We start from the raw sequence: 13,162 nt of genomic DNA, 5'->3' as shown, positions 1-13,162 counted from the left end.
GATGCGCTTGGTGCAAAAAATATATCCCATCTACAATCTGTTCGTCAATAAATATACACATTATTAGGATTGTATAGTTTGGACAATATTGTCATAGACTGCTGACTAATCACACTCCACTGCTGGGGAACCACAACCCCTTCTCAAGATCAGCTAATATCTTTATATATGAGGAGAACCAGCATTATTTTCTGCTTCTTTAGGAGACCAGATGAAGAACTTTATGCCTACTTTGGTTTGTATAGGACATATGTGGTTATCCAAGGGTGGGAGCCTCAGTCAATGGAAGTCTTAGCTGTAGTTAATAGACAGTATCTCCGCCAGAGGATCTACTCTGTTAGCCAAAAATATCCTAGGTGACCATATAGCTTAGATGAATCTTACACAAACCCTCTTGCCAACCATATCATTAGCATGCTGGTGGCTTGACTCTCCTTCAACGGTGGATGTTGGGACATGCCCAATCCATTTTTTCTCAAGAGGATATAATGTATAGAAGTATTTGGCAGTACCTTGTTCAACTCTCTGTTGTAAACACATGCACAGTTAACTAAACTTGCACCTATATGAAGGGCAAGAAAAATTAGAAGTTGGTGGTAAGGAGGTTTAGTATGTATTTTGGATTTCTACTAGGTGTCATAGTCCTAGTAAAGTCAAAATTGCAACTGTTGTTAAGATTATTCTCGTGAAAATAAATTACGGGAACTGTTTTTACTTTTCACAATAAGTGAGTCCCAGCTTTAATCAGAGCACAAGTCCCAACTTTCATCAATTCCTGCGCTAGTTCACTTTGTTGAAGAGTCTACACGTGGGAGAATGTTAGAAGATCAAGATCAAAGTTGATGATGCGGAAAATACTAATAAGGTCACTAATCGCTTGTAGAACCAAATCATTGTCCTAAAATCAAAGTAGGCACTGGTGAATAGTTGTGTTTTGACCTTTTTGCATTGGGTAATGTTGATAATGGTTATTTGCTCGTGGTAGGGTGGCCAATAAAATCAATGAGTGTTCATGCCACCCATTGTTTTTGATGAGCTGGAAGCCTCTTTCTATTAGGTCGACATGAAAAGAGCAGTCAACAATACTTTATTTCTCGGTACCAAATTTCTCGCTATGTTCTTTAGTGGATTTTTCTGCAAAACAATACTATATCATTGTTATTTCAATATTTTTGGCTGCGACTATATGGACTTTGTATCTAAATACGTTCGTTTTTGTATCTGAGCCTTATTTAACTATGCAACATCTCTTCTGCACATTGCATCTGTACTGAATGCTCTACAGAATGAATACCATGTACAGATGTGGTTTTATATTGAGTACTTTGCAAACATTAAATCAAACCCAGAGTGTTGTGTGTGTATGCAGTGAATATCTGGATCCCATGAATTCCTGCAGTCAGTGCTATAATGTAATGTAATCTAATACTTGTCTGCTACATAGTATGCACTTATAACGTATCTGCTCAGGATACCGTGCAGCCATACACATTGACAGGGCATCCTTACATTGTATATATTGTAATACATTTGGAATATATAGGTTTTCTTCAATCTAAACACAATTTTTTTACTATTTCAGTTCTCCATCACACAAAAAAAGTAATAAACACTTAACCATAATATAAATCATAATAAACATAAAAAATAAACAGTAACACTTAAAAGAAATACTGTATAAAAAAGAAAAGAAAATGAAGGCCCGGCACATGGAAGAATTCTTTAGACTTCAAATTTTCAAAATTTGTCACTTCCCATCTACACAAAAATGAAGAAGAAGGATGTTACCCCAAACCTTGCCTTAAATATGAAGAACCTATTATATGTGGGGATACCAGGATTTATAGAAAATCTATACCTAAATATACAGACCAATGACAAGCGGCGATAGCACGGCATCTGTCATATTCAAAGAGCCTGGATGTAGAGTCAGGAACGGCTTAAGACGTCAGTAATATGGTGCATTGTACTGTAGCTGCCTTCACAAATTCATAATTGAACAGTTCAGCCAGTTGGAACCACATATTTAGAAATTTACATTCTAATATTTTCACAAGAAAAAATGCTTAACGTGAAGCCGGGCTCTTAATCCACCCTGTTATTTTCCAGCACAGACCTTGGTGATATGCTCAATGCTCTTCTATGTAATTCCTCCCAAACTTATCACACATCTGCCATGCCACCACCTCAAAATCATTAATTTGAAAATGGCCAAGATATGGGCAAGAAGAACATTAACATAAACTCCTTTTCTGGAGTCTTCTAAATCTTCTGCTGTTTTGTAAGCCTCGTGCCTTAGTGTCCTCTTCATTGATTTTATGGCAATTCTCTATTAAAGTCCTACTAAGTCGATTGATACTGGTGTAACCTAAGTATCGAGTGGGATAGGCGTAAGGAATTCAGATGTACCCATCATGAAGATACACAGGTTGGTTTAGGATATACTGTTTATTGGTTTAGGGCTTAAGGCTTCCATATACAGTAGCTTACATTTTGGTGGAAGTGGCCAAACATATAGTGTGTCTGATGGACTTTAGACTCTTTATCAAAAAATGATTTTGAAGGAGTGAAAAATTGGGATCTTGGATCCGCTGTTAGATATCTGTCAGAAATATCTGGCAGCGGCTTTCTCTTTTTCCATTGAAAACACATGAATAATCATATGTCCCTGGGCAGTCAGAAGAGATAGCTGTCTGCTGACGGAACATGTGGCTAATTCATGTGTAGGACCAGAGTCAGACTTGACATCCAAAAGGATAAGAACCATTAGTGGGCCAAGGATTCGAGCGAATAACATGTCCTAACTGTTTTGGAGAAGATGACTCTGTGCGCACCTGGCTTTGAAGCTAGTCACTTGCCACAAGTATCTTTTTTGTGGGTTATGATACACCCTTTTATGACTCACAGATGATGTCTCCTCTGTGTTCATCATGTTACCAATGTTCCAACATGACATTGATCAATGGCATACATAGATGAGAGATAGCCCCATATAATTAAATGACACCCCTTTCTATGTTTTACCCATCCACGAACTACTGTAGTGTTTTTTTCCTCATCTTTCTAGTTTTCTGGACCCTTCTACTAGTATTCCATCCATATTGCTTTTGGGTGCTGAGAACATCCTGCATAGGTTCTCAGCACCCAATAGCAATATGGATGGAATACTGGGCTTCCTCTCTACATGGGCATCATAGAGACTGTATAGGCTGAACTGTACACCCTTTGACAGAACACAGGCCTGTAATCTAATGTCAGACTGAAAGTTCAATGGTACTTACAATTCCCTGCAGCTTTGCAAAATATCATATCTACTCAATTCCTTAAGAAGAGGTTGAACAAATATGTCTTGTGTTAGTCATCTTTTAGGATTAATAGGACTATTGAAACATTAACATACATTTAATGCATTGGCAGATCCTAATTACCACATACCAAAATGTTGTTATCATTGTTCAAGTCCATCTTGCCAGCGAAGGGCCCCCATGTTGTTCCAACTGGAAGTTGTTGTCTGCTCTGGATCCTGCGTTCTCCATCCTTCTGGAAAGCTTCCAATTCTCCTGCAGACACAGAAATGTAGACATGTGCTGAACACTTTCACTTTCCTTGACAACAGTCTCATCGTCCCCTTTGTTTGTTTTACAAATTCCTTATTATCGATGCCAACGGAATGAGAATGTCTTTAATATGGTTGTCAAGGCGAGCATCTGCAGATTCGTTATGACATACACATTTTTGTATATTTTAATTGCAAAACACAGTTTACATTATTATACTGCATCCATGGAGTCCACAGTGTGAAAGCATGGAGACTACAGTGTCAATATACTGAGTTAAAGAGGTAATCTGGTCTATAAAACCTATCCCCAATTACACTAACCAGGGTCAGTAGAGGGAAGTTTAGGTAACTTATTTAAGCAAGAGCAACTACCAAAGAGCTTCCTAAGCCCTCCATACACGTTAAATGGCCATTGGACGAACGTTGCTTTGGCCGATTGTTCAGCCCATAGCCATCTCAGATGACTCTCCCATACACAGGAGCACTCGCTAGTTCAACCGATAGCACCTGTATTCTATAAGAGAAAGCCAACAACTTTCATGGTGGCCAGTGTCTTACCTACCGTAGAACAACACCCGTCGATATCAACGGTTTCAACCAACATTAATCTAATGTATTTTGGGGTCTTAAAATTGTCGACTAAATGGTGGTTCAGCCAATCATTCAGCCAACAGACAATCCCTTCTAATCCTCCCATACACACCAGGGCTTATTCGGCCACACTCTCCTGTGTTCTCTACTAGACAAGTCTGGAGACAGCTAATCTCCGGGAGAACAAAGCCATCAGCAATCCGAAACTGGATATGTCCAATCAACATCTCCTCCAGATATCAGTTGTGAAGGGCCCCATAAACAAAAGACTGTAGGCTGAACCTGTCGATATCATCAGGTTTGTCTGATATTATTCTAATGTTTACGGGGGCCCTAAGTCTAAACTGAGAGGGTCTTGCAGTTGTAGCGAGAACATGAGCCAAATGGGGCCACAGCCACCGAAGCCTGGTACAAGAAACTTGTCACCAATGGAAATCTCAACGTATGAATCTCGAGTGGGTCAGGATTGCTGTCTATCTGGCAATTGTATTCTAATGTGTGTGGCTTTTAGGCCATTACTGACTCCAGAAGACCAAAATTGTCTCTGCATTTCCCAGACAGTCCATCAGCTTGAATGTAAACTGATTGCCGGGACCAAGCCGCCGAACAAGCTGCAATCAGTTTACTTTTGGAGCACCTTACTCTCCCCAAAAAAATAATTGACGTTAGTATAAGCCTTCATAGGAGCTTTATACACAAAATGGTAGGATATTTTTCATTAATATTATTTAAAAATATGATTTCTTTTTTATTTTGCATACTTTGGACCACAAAAAAGTCTAAGCTATTAGCAAAAAAAAGGCAGATATCAAATATGAAATATATAAGAAATAGATTAAAATGGTCCATAAAAGAATATCCAGATGAGAAGCGCACTCATATTTATTGGATTAGCCTGATTTAGAGGTCAGGAAATCTGTAGTCTCCTCATATTCATAGGCAAAGCCCAACTGGAAACAAAGCAAATTAAAACACATCATAAAAGACAAGGGAGCCGATAAGAGCGAGGCTGACATCATTCAAAACTAATTTTATCTCAACTCTCGTCTGCTTCTGCTGTGGGGACATGTAAGCAAATGTGATTTGATCACCGAAATGTCCAAACTTACACGTGTGAATCTCAGCGGTTTATAATTTGGAGGGGATAAGTTTATACAATGTGGCTATGCTTGTCTCATTATCCCTGTGATTATCTGCTCATGCCAAGTGGAAAAGCAATATCATCTTGCTGTACATTCCTCACCACTGACTCAATGTATTGAAAGGACCTTGTTTTTTTGCATGTGACTGTCTCCGTGATCAGATTTGTGTTTATGACATTGCCTATAAAAGGCAGACATGGCTCATCCATCATAATTAAAATTTGGAGGCAGAGGTGGAACCTGCAATTCGGGGTCCCGGTACAAAATTTGGGGTTGTACTAAGTTTTGAAATGATCACCTAACCATAGGGTAAGGGTTAGCTTCCTGATGGTTAGGACTCCCTCCAATCCCAATATTATCATTGATGGATAATCGGGAGATAAGTTTTAGTATCAGACAAATTCTTTAAGTTTAAGTGTATAGTACACAAAATTAAACAATTCAAGACTGGGAAAAAGTTTCCCCAGTCACATATTTTGGTTCTACGTTGTGCATTCAATTTTAAGAGCTCTAAAGATTTTCTCCTGTTCGCTTATCCAAATATTTTTTGCTTCTTGTGGGGATTTCACTCAAGTGATCATTGGGACGGGAGCAGGAAGAACTTTCTCATACATATTATTTGTCCTGAGATGTGTATATAGCAATCTGGAAGGCAGAGATGATAGAAAACCATCTCTTCCTTCTGTATGTGGAATCTGACTCTCACAGCCGGCTCACAACTCCGTTAGCTGATGAATCTGTGTGAAAAGATGTTCTAAAATGTCTTTGCGGAGACATACAGTTATGGCTGAAAGTGTTGGCACCCTTGAAATTGTTTCAGAAGAATAAGTATTTCTCCCAGAAAATTATTGCAATTACACAGGTTTTGTTATACACATGTTTATTTTCTTGGTGTGTATTGGAACAACACAGGTGTTCAATGGGATTTAGAATTGGACTCATTGCTGGCCACTTCAGATCTCTCCAGCGTAATGTGATTTTCTGTTTTTTATCTTTAGATTCTGTCCCTCTCGGTTGAAGTGTACCTACGATAAAAATTACAGACCTCTCCATTCTTTGTGTTAGGGTTGGCGGAACGCACCAAGTATATACCAAGTATATATATGTATATATATGTATTATTAGGTGCGTTTGCAACCCGGGGTCCACCGTGCAGGAGAGGAACCTGCTGCTGGCAAATGGCGGCGCTATATGGCGGTATAAGCGAACTCTGTTAACTCCACAGAGTCGCTAGGAACAAGATGCTGCGCCCTATTAACCTCACAGAGGTACATAGCTACCAACGAGAGCAAACTGTGGTTATGCAGTCAGAGAAAACAGACAAACAACTCCTCACCGGAGGTGCCGGTATTCTAGCGGCTTATTTCAGCCAAACCCTAACCGCATCCAGACATGACCACACTGGCGCTGAGTTCATAAACATTGGTTTGATACTAGCGCATGGCCATGCAGCCATGCAAACCTTTTATAGCTGCAGCAACTTCAGGACCTTCCTAGAGGACCAATGGGAGCTGCTGCAGTATCTGAGCATGTGACCCCCGACCTCCAATGAGAGGTCTTACCATGGGCATGCTCAGAAGGGGAAAAGCAGGTCCCAGAGACGTCTGCTTACCGCTGACCAGTACTGGCTACAAAAGCAGAGCCTGGAAGGACAGTTGTAACCAGTTGCCCAGTATCAGCCTGAGCCAGACGCTGAGACCGACATCTCCGCCGAGCAGGCTCCACTGCGGCTGGAGAAGAATGGGAGACCGCAGCGGAGGTGGTTCGAGATTCCCCCTGTGCAGAGGTTGGAACTCGACACCTAACACTTTGTAAGTGGAAAAACGTGCAAAATTAACAGTGTATCAAATACTTATTTTCCCCACTGAAAGTGTTTAGTAAGAGCTCCACTGACCAGTGTAGAAAAATATAATGTGATAAAAATTGTTTCATACACATAGTCATATAAAAAGTAATACACATCACCAAAAATTATAAATACCATATATACTCTCGTGTATAAGCTGAGTTTTTCAGCACATTTTTTTGTGTTGAAAATGCCCCCCCTCGGCTTATACATGAGTCATGGTACAGAATGCAGGTGGGGGAGGGGGCGGCAGAGCAGCGGGTGACAGGAGTCGGCGCACACATTATACTCAACTACCTGCGTGCCCTTGGTGCTGTCACTGGATCTCGTTCCGGCCGCCGGCGCCTGCCTGCAGCTCTTCCTGTGCTCAGCAGTCACGTGGTACCGCTCATTAAGGTGATGAATATGGACGCATCTCTACTCCCATAGGCAGGGAGCACATATTGATCACAAGGGGGAGGTATGCAGACAGGGATGGAATGGGGGAGGCATTCATACCAGGACAGGATGGGGGAGCCATGCGTAGCAGGACAGGGATGAGGGGACAATGCATACCCGGCTTATACTCGAGTCAATAAGCTTACCCCGCATTCCGTGGCAAAAGTAGGTACTGTACCTCGGCTTATACTCGAGTCGGTTTATACTCGAGTATACATGGTAATCTCATTTAAATTGCGTCTTATTTTCTGATATTTTCCTTTTTCATATTCACTAATGATAAAAAATACTTATTTTTTTCTTTAAGAGTAATTGCTTTAATTTGTATTTAATAAATCAATAGTACACATGGAAATAAGCAATTTTTTAATATATGTTATTGGAAAATGTGCTTCTTTCTCCTCCTGGATTTAAATTTCACTCTCAATTCATGGGTAAAATCTGCATTCAGTGAAGATGGATTTCCCCAATAGTGAGATAGAAGATGATGGTTGGTGCTTATGAAATTCTATGTAGGGAGAGGAGGTGGAGAAAGACACAGTTTTCCTGAAGTGACAGTTACAGTTCTCCATACAACTTTATGAGTACCAACGATCAACTCTTATCTCATTAATGGGAAAGACTATTTTCACTGAAAACAGATTCCACATATGAAATGAGAATTTGGGGCATGAATGATCAGTTCAAGTAGAGAAAGAACATATTTCTCTGAAAAGATATAGTACAAAGTTTCTTATTTTCACATGTACTATAAATTTATGGAAAAAAAATAAACGACAATTACTCTCAACTAGTGATGATCGAAAGTGCTCAGATAACGTCTTATCCGAGCAAGCTCAGGTCTTAGCCATGCATCTGGGCATGCTCGTGTATTATGTTCGTGTCCCTGCAGCTGCATTATTTGTGGCTGTTAGATAGCCTGAACACATGAGGATTGCGTTTTTGTTAGGGAATTCCCACATGTGATCAGGCGGTCTAGCAGCCTCACATCATGCAGCTGCGGGGACTCGAACATAATATATACGAGCACGCCCAAGCATGATCGGATAAGACATTATCTGAGCATGTTCGCTTATCACCACTCTAGTCCTAACCAATATTTCCCATCTCAAAAATACTTCCTGCATAAAGAGAATATAAACAGCTCATACTGTATGAGTGCACATGGTGGGAGAGTTGCTTGATTGAATACATTGTTCCCTCTGTCTGTCCAAACCGAATATAGGATCTCAATATCTAAAGAATAAATGGTAAGTAACAAAAGGATTCCAGCCAGGTCACCATCTGCATGTAATCTGTCTCTTCCCCCATTTGTTTCCATAACTTTCAAGATTATTCAAATGCTTATGGGAAGAACAATTATGTTTCTATGAAATTATTCTCAGAGCTAAATGATGAATATAAGAATGACGGCAATTATATAATATTTTTTAAATACTTGGCAAAATCAGCGATGCCGGAGTTCTGCATCTGGTAAATATTAGATAAAAAGAAGAAACAAAATCAACATGACTCTATTTTCATTTTTTCCCACTGGGTATTGGTTTAAGAAAACATATGGATCCAAAAAATATCTTAGCTTAGGTAGTTGTGTACTAGAAACTAGCAGGTTAAAGATGTTTCCTTCTCATCGTCATCATTTTGATAACTGGTGGTGCACCTTCCTGGTGTGGAGGTGCAAAGTTGTGCCCTCCGACAAACCAGCTTTCAATACGCAGACTAATGTGGGCTGATATCCATGTGTTCAGTCAATGATTTATTGTGTTATGGGGGCCTTCTAACCTTTACTCCGATAGATGATGCCAGGTGAGATAAGGATAGAGTACAGTTGTGGCCAAAAGTATTGACACCCCTGCAATTCTGTCAGATAATACTCAGTTTCTTCCTGAAAATGATTGCAATCACAAATTCTTTGTTATTATTATCTTCATTTAATTTGTCTTAAATGAAAAAACACAAAAGAGAATGAAGCAAAAAGCAAAACATTGATCATTTCACACAAAACTCCAAAAATGGGCCAGACAAAAGTATTGGCACCCTCAGCCTAATACTTGGTTGTACAACCTTTAGCCAAAATAACTGCGACCAACCGCTTCCGGTAACCATCAATGAGTTTCTTACAATGCTCTGCTGAAATTTTAGACCATTCTTCTTTGGCAAACTGCTCCAGGTCCCTGATATTTGATGGGTGCCTTCTCCAAACTGCCATTTTTAGATCTCTCCACAGGTGTTCTATGGGATTCAGATCTGGACTCATTGCTGGCCGCCTTAGAAGTCTCCAGTGCTTTCTCTCAAACCATTTTCAAGTGCTTTTTGAAGTGTGTTTTGGGCCATTGTCCTGCTGGAAGACCCATGACCTCTGAGGGAGACCCAGCTTTCTCACACTGGGCCCTACATTATGCTGCAAAATGTGTTGGTAGTCTTCAGACTTTATAATACCATGCACACGGTCAAGCAGTCCAGTGCCCGAGGCAGCAAAGCAACCCCAAAACATCAGGGAACCTCCACCATGTTTGACTGTAGGGATCGTGTTCTTTTCTCTGAATGCCTCTTTTTTTCTCCTGTAAACTCTATGTTGATGACTTTGCTCAAAAAGCTCTACTTTTGTCTCATCTGACCAGAGAACATCCTTCCAAAACGTTTTAGGCTTTTTCAGGTAAGTTTTGGCAAACTCCAGCCTGGATTTTTTATGTCTCGGGGTAAGAAGTGGGGTCTTCCTGGGGGTCTCCTACCATACAGTCCCTTTTCATTCAGACTTCGACGGATAGTACGGGTTGACACTGTTGTACCCTCGGACTGCAGGGCAGCTTGAACTTGTTTGGATGTTAGTCTAGGTTCTTTATCCAACATCCGCACAATCTTGCATTGAAATCTCTTGTCAATTTTTATTTTCCATCCACATCTAGGGAGGTTAGCCACAGTGCCATGAGCTTTAAACTTCTTGATGACACTGCACACGGTAGACACAGGAACATTCAGGTCTTTGGAGATGGACTTGTAGCATTGGGATTGCTCATGCTTCCTCACAATTTGGTTTCTCAAGTCATCAGACAGTTCTTTGGTCTTCTTTCTTTTCTCCATGCTCAATGTGGTACACAAGGACACAGAACAGAGGTTGATTCAACTTCAATCCATGTCAACTGGCTGCAAGTGTGATTTAGTTATTGCCAACACCTGTTAGGTGCCACAGGTAAGTTACAGGTGCTGTTAGTTACGCAAATTAGAGAAGCATCACATGATTTTTCGAACAGTGCCAATACTTTTGTCCACCTCCTTTTTTATGTTTGGTGTGGAATTATATCCAATTTGGCTTTAGGACAATTCTTTTTGTGTTTTTTAATTTAAGACAAATTAAATGAAGATAATAATACCAAAGAATTTGTGTTTGCAATCATTTTCAGGAAGAAACTGAGTATTATCTGACAGAATTGCAGGGGTGTCAATACTTTTGGCCATGATGACTGTATGTCCAATTTTGGACTACTTATCCTTTTGTTTTCTAAAAGATTAATCACCACAAGAGATGTCTAGCATATAAAACACTGGAGCTCTTGTCAGAATGATCAATTCCTTTGTAAAGAGTTGTTGGGAGAGACAGATGCCAGCTAAATGATCGGCTGAAACATTTTTCGGCCGACAGCCATATAAAGTGTATGGATCCCTCTCTCTTCTCACACCCTAACTTTCTCATACACTGGGGCACCAGTGTTTTCTATCAGAGAGCCACTGCCAGAAATCTCTGATGGCGACTTATCTCTTTGGGAACAAAAGGATCAGTATTTCAAAATCAGGATATGATGTGCTCGATTTTTATGCCATAAAGTCATATCTCGGGGAATAGTTGGTTGAACCTTTTCGATATCAGAGCGTTTGGATTTTAGGCCAAAAGATCAAAGCATAAACTCAGTGGTAAAATGGCAGGCACTGCTATAATGATACTAATTCTGTAATGTACATTTGTGAACTTTTGATTTATAGGGAATGACAAAAGTACAGACTTTATAGACCAAGTCCTCTACCCAGGATCACTCCTTATCATGGAGCTGCAACGTTACTCTACTGCTATGTAAGGGTTATACATCTGGATGCAAGAAAAGGGGAGAATAAAGGCTATTAGAAACTGAAGAGGATGGTACTTTTCTCAAAGATGACAGAATCTGTATAAAACTGTGCTGGTAAGCAGGCAAATTATTTCTGCTTTGAATCTAGAAACTTTGGCATTCTGTACAGTGGTATAACTTAAAGGTTGTGGGTCCCAATGAAAAATCTCCTACAGTGCCTCCAACTATCACGGTGTAACAATTGTGCCAATTCGTGCTTCCTCTGCTTCCGCTTTGATTACTGGACAGTGGCGCACCTTTATTGATTGCTTCCTTGGGAATTTTACAGCTGCTTCATAAGGAAGCAATGGGTTTAATTTTAATCTAGGTTTTTCTCTCCTTTCTAAGAGCATTGAGTAGGGCAATAGCATTGCTGTCCTGGTTTACCTTGCTGTGATGTACTCCTGTTTGTTCGTTCTGTTTATTCCAGCTCTTTGACCTGAGTGTGCATTTTGACTGTCTTCAAGTTTTACGATTCTGTTCCTGACATGACCTATTGGCTTTGACCCTGCTTGGTGACCCTTCCTACCTCTGGTTATCTCTTTCCAGACAAAAGCTCTTCTGTGGAAGTAATCCAGTAGACCCCATTGTAAGACTGGATGATCCATATACAGGGGGTTAAAGGATGAAGGTCGGGGTTCCATTGGAATCTTTCAGACGGAGTTGCTTGTGCCAAGTCAGTCTGAGGTAGCCTTTATAAACCTGTGGTCCCTGACAGATATAACACATGGGTCTTTAATGTATTGGTCTTCTCATCTGGTCCAAAGGGACCTTTTTGTCCCAACCCAGGCTTTTCAGGTTTAACTTCAACTCCTGTATCCACTATAATTAGGACCCAGGACTCGTAGGAAACCTGGCTGACAACTTTGTGGAAACTGTGATAGTGATATAAATTGGTTGAAATATCTAAATAAGTGATTAAGAAGAGACATTTCCTGATTTGCATTTTTTTTTAGAATGGGAACTATTTCCCTTTTTTTCTCACTTTATTGGGCTACATTCGTCCATGTGAAGGAATATCTACCTACTGTCATATACGAGCTGTCATTTAGAAGAGCTGGCATAGACATATTCATCTGGATACAGATTTGCCAGCTTGAATTGCTGTCACTTTCTCTTTATAAAAGGCAGACGGTTTATTTTTAAGTGCAACTTCCAAATCGTGTGGAGCTGAGATTCAGATCTCTGCACTGTCTCAGCATTCTGCAGTCACATACACAGAACTAATGTAGCTCGTTCTCTGATCTCCATCTTACAAGGTCAAAGCCTGATCATACAAGGTCCTTGTGTCATTCTAGTAGAAGAAAAAGGAAAATAAGCTACTGAATTAAATGTAGCAGTCATAAAAGGCTATCGAAAAATATACAGAGTATGATCTAGAATTTAGCAAACTCATACTTCTAGAACATCTGGTGAGAATGGAGTCCTCTGGGCAATAAATGTCATGGACTCTTTACCATCCCCAATAGTTGTGATCCACTTTAAC

The 13,162-nt window shown here is 40.1% G+C and overlaps 1 protein-coding gene across 2 annotated transcripts in view; it reads right to left on the bottom strand.

The window, feature by feature from the left end:
* Positions 1 to 13,162, bottom strand: part of ZFPM2 (zinc finger protein, FOG family member 2) — a 601,965-nt gene that overhangs the window by 317,494 nt on the left and 271,309 nt on the right. For both annotated transcript variants that reach the window (XM_077271062.1, XM_077271061.1), the window contains one exon: positions 3,436 to 3,560. In XM_077271062.1, the coding sequence (XP_077127177.1) occupies positions 3,436 to 3,560 (125 nt within the window). The remainder of the gene's footprint in view (positions 1 to 3,435; positions 3,561 to 13,162) is intronic.

This window comes from Ranitomeya variabilis, chromosome 6, assembly GCF_051348905.1.
Source record: "Ranitomeya variabilis isolate aRanVar5 chromosome 6, aRanVar5.hap1, whole genome shotgun sequence".
Taxonomy (NCBI): Eukaryota; Metazoa; Chordata; class Amphibia; order Anura; family Dendrobatidae; genus Ranitomeya; species Ranitomeya variabilis.
Note: the sequence above shows the minus strand (reverse complement) of the source record. Positions and strands in the feature narration are given on the sequence as shown.